A 13,793-nucleotide genomic window follows, 5' to 3' on the forward strand; every position below is an offset into this window, starting at 1 on the left:
AATGATGCTAATTAGCTTTACTATGATAATCCTTTCACTATGTATATGTATATCAAAACATTACATTGTGTAACTTAGTTACAATTTTATTTATCAATCATATGTTAATAAAGCTTTAAAAAGTAATAAATATACGTGCAACATGTTTTTAAAAATTTCTATCAAAATAATTAAAATATAACATGCCAAACATGTCCAAAGATATACATTGGGTCCCTGAACAGTTTATACATGAAATAGATCTCATTTTCAGACACTCGCTACAGCATGGATGAGCCTTGAAGACATTAATGTTAAGTGAAATAAGCCAGAGACAAAAGGACACATATTGTTTGATTCCACTTATATAAGGTACCTGGAGTAGGCAAATTCATAGAGACAGAAAGTAAAATGGTAGTTGCCAGGGCTTAAGGGAAGGGGAGATGGAAGTTATTGTTTAGTAGGATTCAGACTGGGAATGAAAAAGTTCTGGAGATGGATGGTAGTAATCATTGTACGACCATGGGAATGTACCTAAGACCACAGAACCTTACATTAAGCATTGTTAAAACGTTAAATTTATGTCATGTCTATTTTACCACAATAAAATACACATTTGTATTTATATATAAAATTTTCAATAACTCACATAGGAAATATATATATAATCTACTTCACTATGTTCCAGAAAAGTTGGCATGATAGATCAAATCAAAATAAAGAAATTCCATGAAAAAATGATTTTTTAAAATTATAGGACTTTTAAGATAATTTTAAAATCTAATATGAATTGTGTACCTTCAAAGGGGAAATTGGCATAATAGTCAAATGAAAGAAATTTAAACCAAGGATCTTGTATAGTGCATTAATTTTTGCTGTGATATTGTCTCTAGATGTCTTTCATATTAAAATAAATGTTGAATGCTAAAACACTTCATGAAGGGAAAGGAAATACCAATATATAAATATTTAGTGTAGCAGTGATTTGTGTGAGTTTCCAACACATATTAACAAAATATTTATAATGTAATCCTGTTAGAATGTAATGTATTCTCATTAAATGAAATATTCCCCATTCACTTCTTATACATAGCTTTTTTTCTTATTTCACAGAGAGCTGATTAACTTCTGGAGGATTCATAAAATATTTTACTTTTCATGATCCAGAATTTTTCTCAGCTGCACAATGAAATTTTTTCCTGTCTGCTCATATGCTTCAATGGTTAAATATGCAAGATAAAGCTTTGTCATAATCTTAAAATATTACTTTAAATGATGAACTCTGAGTAAAATTTCTCTAAAATTGTGAACAGCACCATATCTCACACAGTGCTTAGAGATGGTGAAGTGTATTCTGTAATCACAGAAAGTTAAAATAAAAGCAACCAAGTAATCAAAGTTATTGTTTATAATGAAAGCACTTTATTTATAACATGAATAGATGTTTTTTAGATTCTGCAAGTATTTACATTTTGCACATACAGTATGATAAAGCATTTAATAATTGCCAGAATGCATTTGCCTCTCATGGCTTTCTTCAGATATTTATAATTTCACTGTAAAGTTTTTAAACTATGTAGGGGAGATATCAATGGAAGAACTTCAATTTATGTTATCGGAATTTGAGTTGTATTTTACAGAACAGTGATATCCTTGAACTTTTAGCTTTAAAAAATATTATTTTATGTGTACAGGAACATATTAGTAAAAACAGCCAGGCAGTTCACCAAGATTTTTACAGAGGTGGTTGCACCATGTTGCTTTCACAAATCTTTACGGTGATGGATTTTGAAAGCTAATTTTCATTTTTCAAAGGGCGGTGGTGTTTAGTGTTCTGTAAAAAGCACAATGATTGACATTTTTTAACTGATAAAACATGTAGGTAATGAAAGAAATGGTTTGAACTTTTGTCCTAAAACCAGATTTTAACATGTATACAATCAAAAGTTGCTTTTATCTTGAGAGCTTCTTTGTTTACGTCTTTGCGGTTGAGCAACCAGTTCAGTCGTGAACTGTCGGTGTAAGGATGTGGGGTGCTTCAGTCATGTAGTACTTTTCATTTTCATGCTCATTGATCTCATTGCCATTTCACACCATTGCCTTGTTGGGGAAATTAGGATGTGGACTTCAGTAGCTATCTGCAGTGAAGAAGATTGCTGTTTGCACGGACTTGCTTTCTTTGTGTAACAATGCAGAGTTTGCTGCCATAACAGTGCAATACTGAATTTATTACCCAAACAGGGACTGAGAGAGGGGAAAAAAGAGGCAGTAATTATTATGCTAGGACAAGAGATACACACCGAGGCAACCCTCAGCCAGGCTCAGCCAGATATGTGGTTACTCTACCAATGGAAGGTTTTTTATTTCAGGGAAGTGTGTTCTGGGAATTGGGGGGTACCCTTGTAGTAGGTGGAAGGATTCCTTGGTCAAATACACAGCCAAGAATTTGGAACTCTGAAGCACATTTCAGAGGTTATATATGTACTTTGAGTCTTAATATTCCTGCACTCCATCAACTGACAGAAAATTTGGGAGGTGGCCTACATGGTGGCAGAGCTCACAGAGGACCAAGGGACTGGACCAGAGGTTCTGTGGATGCCTGAGGAGAAAGTCATGGCTAGGTTTTAAGTGCTCAAGACTGTCAAAAAACAAAAGACACTCTACCCTGGAAAGTAGTGTTTTATCAACAGCCATATCCTATAAATTATGTAGACAGACCTGAGAAGAGAAAAACATATCCTAGAGTAATAGATTTACAGCTTGGTATATGGGCCAACTGCACTTCCTTGTCATATTGGTGCACCATTAGGCAATGTGCAATATGTTTTAATTGTTATACTGTAGTCAATTTACTTGTTTTTTATTTTTAGAGAAATCTATCTAGAGGAAAAAATAATATTCATTCATAATGAAAGAAATGCTATACCAAAATCTATGGATGTTCAAGTCCCTGGAGAACTTGAGCCCCCATGGAAAAGTCTGCCCCTATATCTGCAGGTTACACATCCTGCTATTACTGTATTTTTGAACCATGGTTAGTTGAATCTGCAACAAGCAACCACAGAAATGGAAGACCCACTGTCTTTTCTATGACTATCTAGCAAGCATTGCTTTGAGCTCTAAAGGTTCAATTCACATGTAGAGAAATTGGATGTGGCATTGTCATTTACTTACTGCACTTTGGTGTTTTGAGAGTTGACATGTCAGTGATAAAATATGTGGTCATAAAATCAGGTGTCTCTACAGAGATTTGAGGATGCTTTGATTATTAAGATGTAGTGAGCTTATTTGTTATTGGCCATATTATTTAAAATTGGCCATATTATTTAAAATTTACAAGTTGAACATAATGGTCAGAAGCAGAAGCAAACCCATGGTGATGGAGTCTTTTTAATTATAAAACAGTTCCTGGTTTATGGAGGCTTCATAGTATGAGCTTTTGGTGTCAGGTTCAAAGTCTAGATGTTCCATTTACTAAAATTTACCACAGGCAAGTTGCTTCGTGTTCTGAATTCCAGTTTTCTCTTTTGGGAAATGGTATTTACTAGGTAGAGTGTAAGAATTTAGATTAACGTATGTAAAATACCTGCCACATACTTGGAACTCAGTGGTAGTATGGCTGTTTTTATTGTTATTAAAGATGATAGCATGAAGATCTTAGGAATACTTTCAAAACTTTGGTTGTTTTCTGATAAACAATTTTATTCTCCTTTTCTCCCTTACTGTTCTAAAAGTGCCTCAGCCTAAAGAGGAATATTTAGAAATAAGTTTTTAAATTAATTATATTAATTTATCCCCAAAAGTATTATCTAAGATAGTCTGATACTATGATTTTTATAGGAAAAGGAAATTTAAGCACATAAAAACGAATTTCTTGAAAGCACTAATCAAGCTATTAGACTTTCGAGTTTACTGTCCAGTTTTATGAAGCTGTCTAGTTTTCTCTCATGAATTTGGTGTCAAAACTGGGAAAGATGCCTATAAAGCATGCTCCAAACCCCAACTTTCTCTAGAACCAGTTATTTTATGATAAATGGAGGAAGTTAAGTACTTGGCAACCTTTTAGTTAGGTATTAAGAGAAGACAGCTCAGGTCAGGTGCAGAGGCTCAGGCAGGGCACAGTGGCTCATGGCTGTAATCCCAGCACTTTGTCAGGCCAAGATAAGCAGATCACTTGAGGTCAGGAGTTTGAGACAAGGCTGGCCAACATAGTGAAATACTGCCTCTCCTAAAAATACAAAAAGCCCAGCATTGTGGCATGTTCCTATAATCCCAGCTATTTGGGAGGCTGAGGCAGGAAAATTGCTTGAAGCCAGGAGGTGGAGGTTGCATTGAGCTGAGATTGCACCACTGCACTCCAACCTGCCTGGGCAATAGAGCGAGACTCCACCTCCAAAAAAAAAAAAAAAAGAAAGAAAGAAAAGAAAAAAAAAAAAAAGATAAGCTTAGTCCAGAATATCTAATTTACCTGCAATTCCAAGTGGCTAGGTATTTTTTTTAAAGAAAGTATTAGGAGAGAATAATAAAATGAACACCGAGCGGCTGACCTCAAGTTGTTTGTGTATCCAGAATTAATTTAAATTTCCCCTCTTCCCTGTGGATTTTTTTTCTTTAAACTACCATCTCAGCAGGTTTATACTAGGCAAGTAAATTAGTTACTCCCTGAAAAGCTCTGTAGTTCCACCTTGCATCATTAAATACAATAAAGATGGCCAACTAGAATAAAATGCATCAGACTTACAGATAGAAGCATGTGGAAGGGTCATGGCTTGCACAGCACATGGGATATTGTGTGTGGGACTGGATAAAGGAAAACTATTCTGATCATCAGAAAACATTCGCTTCCATGCAGAATAATTATGCTGGCCTCCTAAGATGATTAGCTAATGTAGAGCAGTGTTTCCCTGCATGCTTTTACTTCATTTCTGCTCACCTGTTCTCTCTTCCACGTGTAACAGTAAAGCGTCTCACCTGTGACTTTGAGTCTGGTTTCTGTGGCTGGGAGCCATTTCTCACAGAAGATTCACACTGGAAGCTGGCGAAAGGATTGAATAATGGAGAGTACCACTTTCCCGCAGCTGATCACACAGCAAACATAAATCATGGTAGGACATTTTCTTCCTTTTGGGAGGATTAGTTTTCTTTCTTACATGTTGTGGAATGATGATACCATGTATTTTCATTTTTTTCCTGTGGATTATACACGTGGAACTCTGGTTTGTCTTGCTTTAAAACCTCTTGACCAAGTTGCTGATTGGTGGGTAACTGAGTTCCCTGAAAGGAGCATTGTTTTAATCACCAACGTTTTTGTTGTTGTAATTTTTATAAGGTTGGGTTAAAGGCATAAAGAGGTGGAAAACTTTTCTGATCATTTTCTCAAGTTTCCTGGAACCGTTTACAGTATGCTTGACTTCTTTTTAGAGCAATCCAATTTTTTTCAAAACAGGAAGAAAAATAGTCTAATCTCCTTTCTGGGAACTAACAACAGAGATTTAGCACTATCTGTAAAATAAATCTACAAATACTTGAATGTAATTTAGTCACTCTTCGGGCTTCTTTATTACAAACAGTCTTATTCTTACACACATATATTTTAACCATCATTCCAGTGTTTACATATTCTCTTAAAATAGAGGAACCATAACTACCTGTGGTATTCCAATAAGCACCTGTGAAACTCCAATGAAACAGAAAGGATTTGTTCTCTTTTCTTTTGTTTTGTTTACATTTATCATCGATGTCATTCCCTATAGATGTTAGCATCATATTAACATTAATTTTTAAATGTATATGTTTTAAGTAAAGACAGTGTCTCACCATGTTCCCCAGGGTGATCTTGAACTCCTGGCCTCAAGCAATCTTCTTACTTTGGCCTCCCAAAGTGCTAGGATTAAAAGACTGAGCCACCACACCTGACCAATCTTATGATAGCACAACTGCACTTATGCTGTAGATTATCTTTCAGTCTCATTGAACATTATCCTATTTCTTTCTTCTTTCAGACTTCCAAAGAATTATACCAAAAATAAATGTTGATCATATTTTTAATTACATCCATTAGAAATTGGGGTTGGTGGTAGTGGGAGATGGTGCTGGGGGATAGGGTGGGCGAATCGAATCATTCATCTTTTGGCTACAGCCATAAATCCAGTTCATTGTTTAACAATGTAGTAAGTTCTTAATTTTTGCTTTTGTGCCATGACCCATTTCTTTAACATTTTGTGGTGGACTATATTAAGTTTAAATTTTAAAATAGAATGGGGACTATAAATCATTGGAACTATGTATTAACAGCACATTTTCTCAAAACTCATATAATGTTTTGCTTCTTTTTCTCTGTTCAAGCCAATTATGAAATATATAGCATATATAATAATGCCTGGATGCACAAAGATGGACACCAATGATCCCTGCCTTTGAGGTGGTGGTCTGAGTCTAGTAGCTGAAGTAGATAAGCAAGGAATTGCAATCGGTTCTAGCGAATGCTTTAAGAGGGATGGAGCGTGACTTAGATGGATTTGAGATGCTTTACAGAAAGAGATGACTCCTGAACTGAGCACTGAAGAGAAATTAAAAGCAGTCAGAAAGCCATAAGTAATGAAATATGGAGGGAAAGCAGAACCAAAGAGGGGTGGCAGGGCTTGTGTCCTATTTAGAGGAAAGAATCCCAAAAGAGGACAGAGAGACGAGTCACTTTGGATGAAAGACGTGTGTGATTAGATAGGGAGAACAGAAATGATGAAACAGGAGAGGAAGGAAGGGGACTCTAGAGAGTGCTGAGGAATTGGAAATGTGTCTTCAGGATGATGGTGACCCAGGTAGTCATATTAAAACATGTGACCAATCAAATTTGTTCTAAAGGGCTGTTTTGGCTGAGATGGGGGAAATGGAGAGGGTGAAGGGCTGGATTGAAAAAACATGGATGTGCTGAAGAAATATCAGTGAGAGATGATGAAGCCCTGAGCCTAGGCAGTGATTCCCAAAGGGATGGTGCTGTGTCATGGTGGTCTGATGTAAGTGCTACCATAACTAGTTAGGGAAGAGCATGGGCTGCCCAGGATTGTGCTGGTTGGTGTTCCACCTGTGTCTAAATACCAGTGTGCTTCAGTTTTATTAGATAGAAAATAGAGAAAAGAGAAGTAGCTTGCCTTTAGAGTTGTCATGAGGATTAAATGAAGTAACACCTGTGAAGGTTTTTCATATAGTAAGAGTTCCATAAGCATTAATAGGTATTTGTTGTTCATTCTAATAAGAAGACTATGAATAACACCAGATAGGACAATTAGAAAATATGCTTATGATTCACCTTCAGACTCTTGCCATCTTATAATTACTATGTAATTGTGATTTGCATTAAAAAGATTATAATAGAGCTCCTGTGTGAAATGTGGAAAGACCCATTCTTCTTTTCCAGTGAGATGCATAGTGAAATAGAACAATATGACTGATAAAACTTGGGGTAGCTAGTTGATCTTACCCAGAGTGTGAGGAACAGAAATGCACTCTTTCTCATTTTAGGAAGGGCCAAATATATATATATATCTGGATCATGGATGGAGTCAACATCTGTTTACTCCAGATATCAAACCTGCTGTTATCAAACTTTAAAGAGAATCAGTAGTGGTTTTAAGTTACAAGTGCAGAAGAGGAGAAGAAAAAAGGAACAGGAAGAGAAAGGAAAGTGAAATGGAAATTTCTGGGAGAATTAGAGGCAGCCTAATAGTTCTGATATTTAAGAAAGTGGAGTTCTAGTTCATTTTGTTCTTAGAGCTTTAAACATATAGATTACAGCTTTTTAAACTATTTATTTATTTGAGGCAGTCTCACTCGGTTGCCCAGGCTGGAGTGCAGTAGTGTGATCTATGCTCACTGCAGACTCCACTTCCCAGGTTCAAGCATTTCTCCTGCCTTCGCCTCCCAAGTAGCTGAGACTACCAGTGCACACTACCACGCCCAGCTAATTTTTTTGTTTTTGTATTTTTACTAGAGTCGGAGGTTTCACCATGTTGCCCAGGCTGGATATGTTGACATTATTTCGTTTTTTTGTTTATATGTGTGTAATTAAGTCTCGAATTTCCTACCTTCCTCTTTTGCTTGGTTTCTACCTTCCCATTCCCAGTTACTCGGTTAAATTTCCATTGAAATAGGCAGCTCATTTTAATTATCTTCTACTTTTATCTATGGTTATATAGTCACACACAGATGTATGCATATAGTAGATATGTACATATTTAAAATTATATGTGTTTCTGTGGTTATTTTATAAGAAATATATTATTTTGTAACTATTGTCCCTACCTTGTTACTAAAGAGAGCTTATGGCAATTGCTCCAAGTCATCAAATACTATCTACTTTTTTTTCATTTTTTATGATGAAGTGTAGGTTAAATGTAGTAAAATTCAACCATTTTAGTGTAGAGTTCACTGAGGTGCAACCAACATATACGATTGTGTAACCATCACAAATATGAAGATATAAGACAATTTCATTCCTGCCCTACACATTCTTCTGTGCCATTTTGTACTCAGTAATTCTCCCATCTCCAACCACTGACACTGAATGATCTGATTTCTAGCCCTACTGTACTGGCTATTCCAGAAAGTCTTGAAAATGGAATCATATCATATGTAGCATTTTGATTCTGGCCTCTTTCAGTTAGCGTATGAGGCTCATCCATGCTGCTGGCTTCAGCCGCACTTCCTTCCTTTTTCTCTGCTGAGTAGTGGGGTCCACTGTGGGGATGAACAGTGCTTCATTTATCCACTAACCAGCTGCAGGACACTTGGATTGTTTCCAAATATTGTTGAATGTGAGTAAAAGCACTTTGCATATGTGTTTTTGTCTGGACATAAGTGTTTATTTGGTTTGAGTTCTCTATCCATTGCCTGTGTCTGTTTTTTGTACTCTGCTTGGTGAGAGAATCCTACCATTCCTGACTTTCTATGGCCTTCGAGAAATATTCCAGCTATCCATTTCAGGTGTTTATACCCCCAGACTCAGATAGTTTTCTCCAATCCATACACTAATTGATCCTCACATAGCGATTTAGGTGGGACTGTCTGCAGATCTCTGGAATTTGCTGTCTTCACAACTGTAGAGAAAGCTTTAGTACCTGAAAGGGGCAGCTGGGACTCTGTCTTATGAATTCTAGCCATGTGGGTCTCCTCAAAGCACTGACTCTGTTTCAGTTTGAGGAGACCACCAAACTTCTGTGTTTCCCTCTGCACAGGCACATGGAAACTGTCTAGGCAGTAAGCTGTGGTAATTACAGGACTTAACACATTTGTTTCTTCTCTCTCAGAGATCACTCTCCTGTGATGTGTCACTATCCTACATTCCCATCGTCCTGTATTTGAAAATTCATGTTAAATATGCTTTTTTCTTCTTGCTAGTTTAAGACAGAAGATAGAATCTTGTCTGTGACACTCAATCTTACCTGGAATCAGAAGTTTAATTCATGTTTGTTTATTTAGCTTAATTTACTTGGTTTGGATACACCATAATGTATCTAGCCATTCCCCCAACCAGTGACATCAGTACCATGACGATGCTCTGAATTTATTCTTGCACAATTTCCTCATATAGGATACTTTTAATTTTATTCAATAGATAACTAGGAGTGCGACTTCTATATTTTTAAAGCAAGATGTGTATTTATACCTTCAATAAAGATAGATTTCTTTTCCCTAAAACTATAGTACTTCAGTTTTCAGTGGCAAAATGGGAGTACTTTTTCCTGTTTTTCTACCAGCAAGAAGCATTACAATTCTCTTAAAAAAATCCAATTAATGGGTATATAATGATTTCTCGTATGTAATAATTATTTGTATTTCACTGAAAAATATTTTTTAAATGTTTCAATTTATTTAGGTTCTTTAATTTTACTAAATGATATTTTACAGCTCTCAGTGTAAAGATTTTGAAAATTTTTTTGCTAATATTCTCCTAGGTTTTTGTAGCTGTTATAAATGTTACTTTTAAAAAACTTCTTATTTTGATAATTGTTGACATATAAAATGCATTTTTATAGAAAATATTGATCTTATAGCCAATGGCCTTGCTAATTTTATTTATTGCAGCTAAGAACTTAAATATTTTATTTTCTAGGGTCACATTTATTTTGTCTGCAAATAATGATGATTTTATTTCCTTTTTTCTTAATCTTGAGACTTCTTTTTTTTTCTTTTCTTTTTTTTATTGCATTTTAGGTTTTGGGGTACATGTGCAGAACATGTAAGATAGTTGCATAGGTACACACATGGCAGTGTGTTTTGCTATTTTCCTTTTGCTGTTTTCTGTACTGGATAGAATTTCTAGAATGTCTTGAATAGAACTGGCAATAGCTGCTAGACTTGTCTTATTTCTGTCTCAGAGGAAAACAGTCAATAGTTTAATCTTAAGTGCCCTGCTTACTGAAAAATTGTATTATCATATAAGAATGTTACTTTCTATTCAGAGGGTGCTTTTTAATTAATAATAAATGCAAGTTAAAATTTTTCAGATTTTTTTCAGTATCTGTTGTGATCATTTGTCAGTTTATCTTTTTTGTCTATAATGTACACTGATTTTTTAAATATTAAACCCATCTTCCATTCCTGAACCAAACCTCATTGGAATAGTTTTATTTTATTTTATATATTATTTATTTCTTTATACAGTAATGCTTGTTTATAACTTTTGCATTTGTATTTATTATAAAGACTAGCCTCTAACATTTTCAAAACATATAAGGTGTTACTTCTAGGCCATTGCATTAAAAATTGTGCAAGTTTTATAAAAGATGAGGTCAAGACAGATGTAAACACTTTAACACAGAGAGTCTCTTCACTCTATCCTTTAATTTATATATTATGCTGATCATATAACCCCTTTGGGGTATGTGGATGTGTAAGAAGTTTACCATAAACAATTCTGATTACCACAAGTGAACTCCTTGGCATTACTCGGAATTAAATTGGTAAATTCCATATTTCTCTAACTTTGCTCATTGTTTAGAGCAGGCTTATAAAAAGATAAATCAAGAGACCTATTTGTCCTAGAAGTTCCTGGGTCTGTGATCAGAGTTTAGCCTATGTTTATATCTTATCTGCATGTACCATTTTAAGATAATATTATCAATTTTCCAAATATTTGGTTAAAAGTATCATAGGGTAGCATGTAGCTTCCAAATCAATTGTCAGTAACTTCATATTTTAATTCTATTATCTTTCCATCTAGAAACATGTTATCTCTTTTCATCAACCAGAGACTCTGTAGACTTTCACAAAGTTTATAATGTTCTTCATATAAATCATGTCCCTTTTGTGTTAAATTTATTCCTATATTTAAAAAAATAATTTCGTTACCAGGAGTTGGACATTTCTTGCTGTTTCTTTATCTAGAAACTTACTGCTAATGTTATAATTTTATAATATATGTTTCCATTTAGCTTACCAAATTGTCTAAATGTTATTATAATTATAAAAAAATAGAATACTTTGTGTTTTTATTTTTATAATTATATTATTGGTAAAACATAAGAACTTCTACTTTTTTCTATAATGTCTACTCAATATTTTATTTCCTTGACTTCTACATTCACTAGACCTTTAAGATAATATTAGTCTGAGATAATGAATGTTATCTAATATTATCTCTAATTGATAATTAGTGCAGGAATATGTCATTTCTCATTTTAAGTAATATCATTTGCCAGTTAGAATGCTATTTATTTTGGGGTTGTTCACTAGTCTTTATTTAATTATTTCCTTTTGTTATTTTATTAAGATTTGTGACTTTGAAATTGTTCACTAGATTTTCATAGTCTTTTCAACATTTAGATGAGATTCTATGACTTGACACTTTCATTTGTTTATGTAACTGAATATGGTGATTGAGTTCCTACATTAAACCAAAACTCCATTCTGGGAAGGCTCGGATTAATTAAGACACACTATTTTTGGATAACAATTTCAAATTTATTTGATATAATTTTGATTAGAATATTTATTTCTATGCTCGCAAGTGAGATCGCTCTATAGATTTTTAAATTTTGTCCTAATTTCATCAGTTTTATTAAAAATTAAAGGTATTCTGGCAACCTAAAATGAATCAAGGAGCTCTCCATATTTTTCTAAGATCTAAGGTCCCTAAAATAATGTTGCAAATGTTTGTTTGTTTATTTTTAAATTAAATATGGAGTCAAGTGCAGTGGCTCATGCCTGAAATCCTAGTAGTTTTAGGGCCAAGGCATGAGGATTGCTTGAGACCAGGAGTTCAAGACAGTGTCCTTATAAAAAATTTTAAAATTAGCTGTATGTGGTAGTATGCTCCTGTTGTCCCAGTGGGAGACTGAAACTGAAGGATTGTTTGAACCCAGGAATTCCAGGAAGCAGTGAGCCACAATCATGCTACTGCACTCCAGCCTGGGTGACAGAGTCAGAACCTGTCTCAGAGAAAAAAGAAGAAAGAAAGAAAAGAGTATTAAATTTAACTCAGCTGTCAGACCATACATTTCTTGGTAGGTTTTCTTTTCATTACTTTTTCAGTTACTTTGGTTGTGTGTTTTACTTAAATCTGAAGGTTTTTAGGTGGAAGAATTTTTCAAAATCACCTTTTCCCAGTCTTTTTTTTTCTAGAAGCATAGAGAATTTAATGAACTTACTTTATACACTGTTTCTATTACTTGTAGTTTGAAATTTGGAAATAGTAATCTTTATCTTTCCCAGTTGTTTTTTGACGTTTAAAAACAATATAAACAAATTTTCATTTTTCCTACTCAAAGATGACATTGCTGACTCACATCCTTGGTTGTTTGGTTAAACATGTGATGGAGTCTATGAAATCATACATTCTGGTTAGGCATGGTAACTCACGCCTATAATCCCAGCATTTTGGAAGGCTGAGGTGGGCAAATCACAATGTCAAGAGTTCGAGACCAGCCTGGCCAACATAGCGAAACCTCATCTCTACTGAAAATACAAAAAAATCAGCTGGCCTTGGTGGCAGGCGCCTGTAATCCCAGGTACTCAGGAGGCTGCAGCAGGAGAATTGCTTGAGCCTGGGATGTGGTGGTTGCAGTGAGCCAAGATTGAGCCATTGTACTCCAGCCTGGGCAACAGTGTGAGACTCTGTCTCACCAAAAAAAAAAAACAAAAAACTCATACATTCTAATTCTAAATCCTTTCCTTTCTGTGCAGTTGGCATTGACTTGTATCTAGGAAATTCACTCTCTGAATATGGTATTTTCCAATGAGAATAACTGGGTTTCCAAATTGCCCTTCACTGTGATTATCAAAGGGCAGGATCAGACCTTGACATTGTTGGGTATAGCCTTCCTTGTAAGTCTTCAATATTCAGTGAAGCTACCCTAGACAGCAGCTCCAAACGTGTGATCTTTTAAGCTGCTGAGAGATGTTATCCCTGGCACATTTGCCATAAGCACATCCTCAGTAGTTAAAATTTAAAAGCAGTTATTTTGTTAATGTTCAGATTAGATCTTTAATTAAGCTTTCATCCCCTCTAGCACAGACAACAATGTCAAACATGTGAGCCCCAGGAAAAACCAAAATCCATTCCATAGGCTGATATCCTTCAGTACTTTGTGAAGAAACTAAAAAATAAGACTCTCCTGAGGATTCATTAAAGGCATGTTGAATGAGTATCTGGCAGCTTAGAAGCTTCATTTAATTTGATGTCAAATTCTATGATATGAGTGAAGCCAATAAAAATGTTCATTTAGGTTATTTGGATCAAGAGCTTGTTTTTAATTGATTAACTGTTATTTTAGGTATTTAATGTTATACATATATAAATGCCAATGGTTATCTACAAA

The 13,793-nt window shown here is 34.8% G+C and overlaps 1 protein-coding gene across 3 annotated transcripts in view; it reads left to right on the top strand.

Annotated features, from left to right (window-relative positions):
- Positions 1-13,793, top strand: part of MALRD1 (MAM and LDL receptor class A domain containing 1) — a 619,714-nt gene that overhangs the window by 80,655 nt on the left and 525,266 nt on the right. For all 3 annotated transcript variants that reach the window (XR_013520422.1, XM_078332925.1, XM_078332926.1), the window contains exon 11: positions 4,938-5,084. Coding sequence is in view for 2 of the 3 variants with exons in the window: in XM_078332925.1 (XP_078189051.1) it covers positions 4,938-5,084 (147 nt within the window). In the remaining variant the exon portion in view is untranslated. The remainder of the gene's footprint in view (positions 1-4,937; positions 5,085-13,793) is intronic.

The sequence above is a fragment of the Callithrix jacchus genome, chromosome 7, assembly GCF_049354715.1.
Source record: "Callithrix jacchus isolate 240 chromosome 7, calJac240_pri, whole genome shotgun sequence".
In the NCBI taxonomy this organism is placed as follows: domain Eukaryota; kingdom Metazoa; phylum Chordata; class Mammalia; order Primates; family Cebidae; genus Callithrix; species Callithrix jacchus.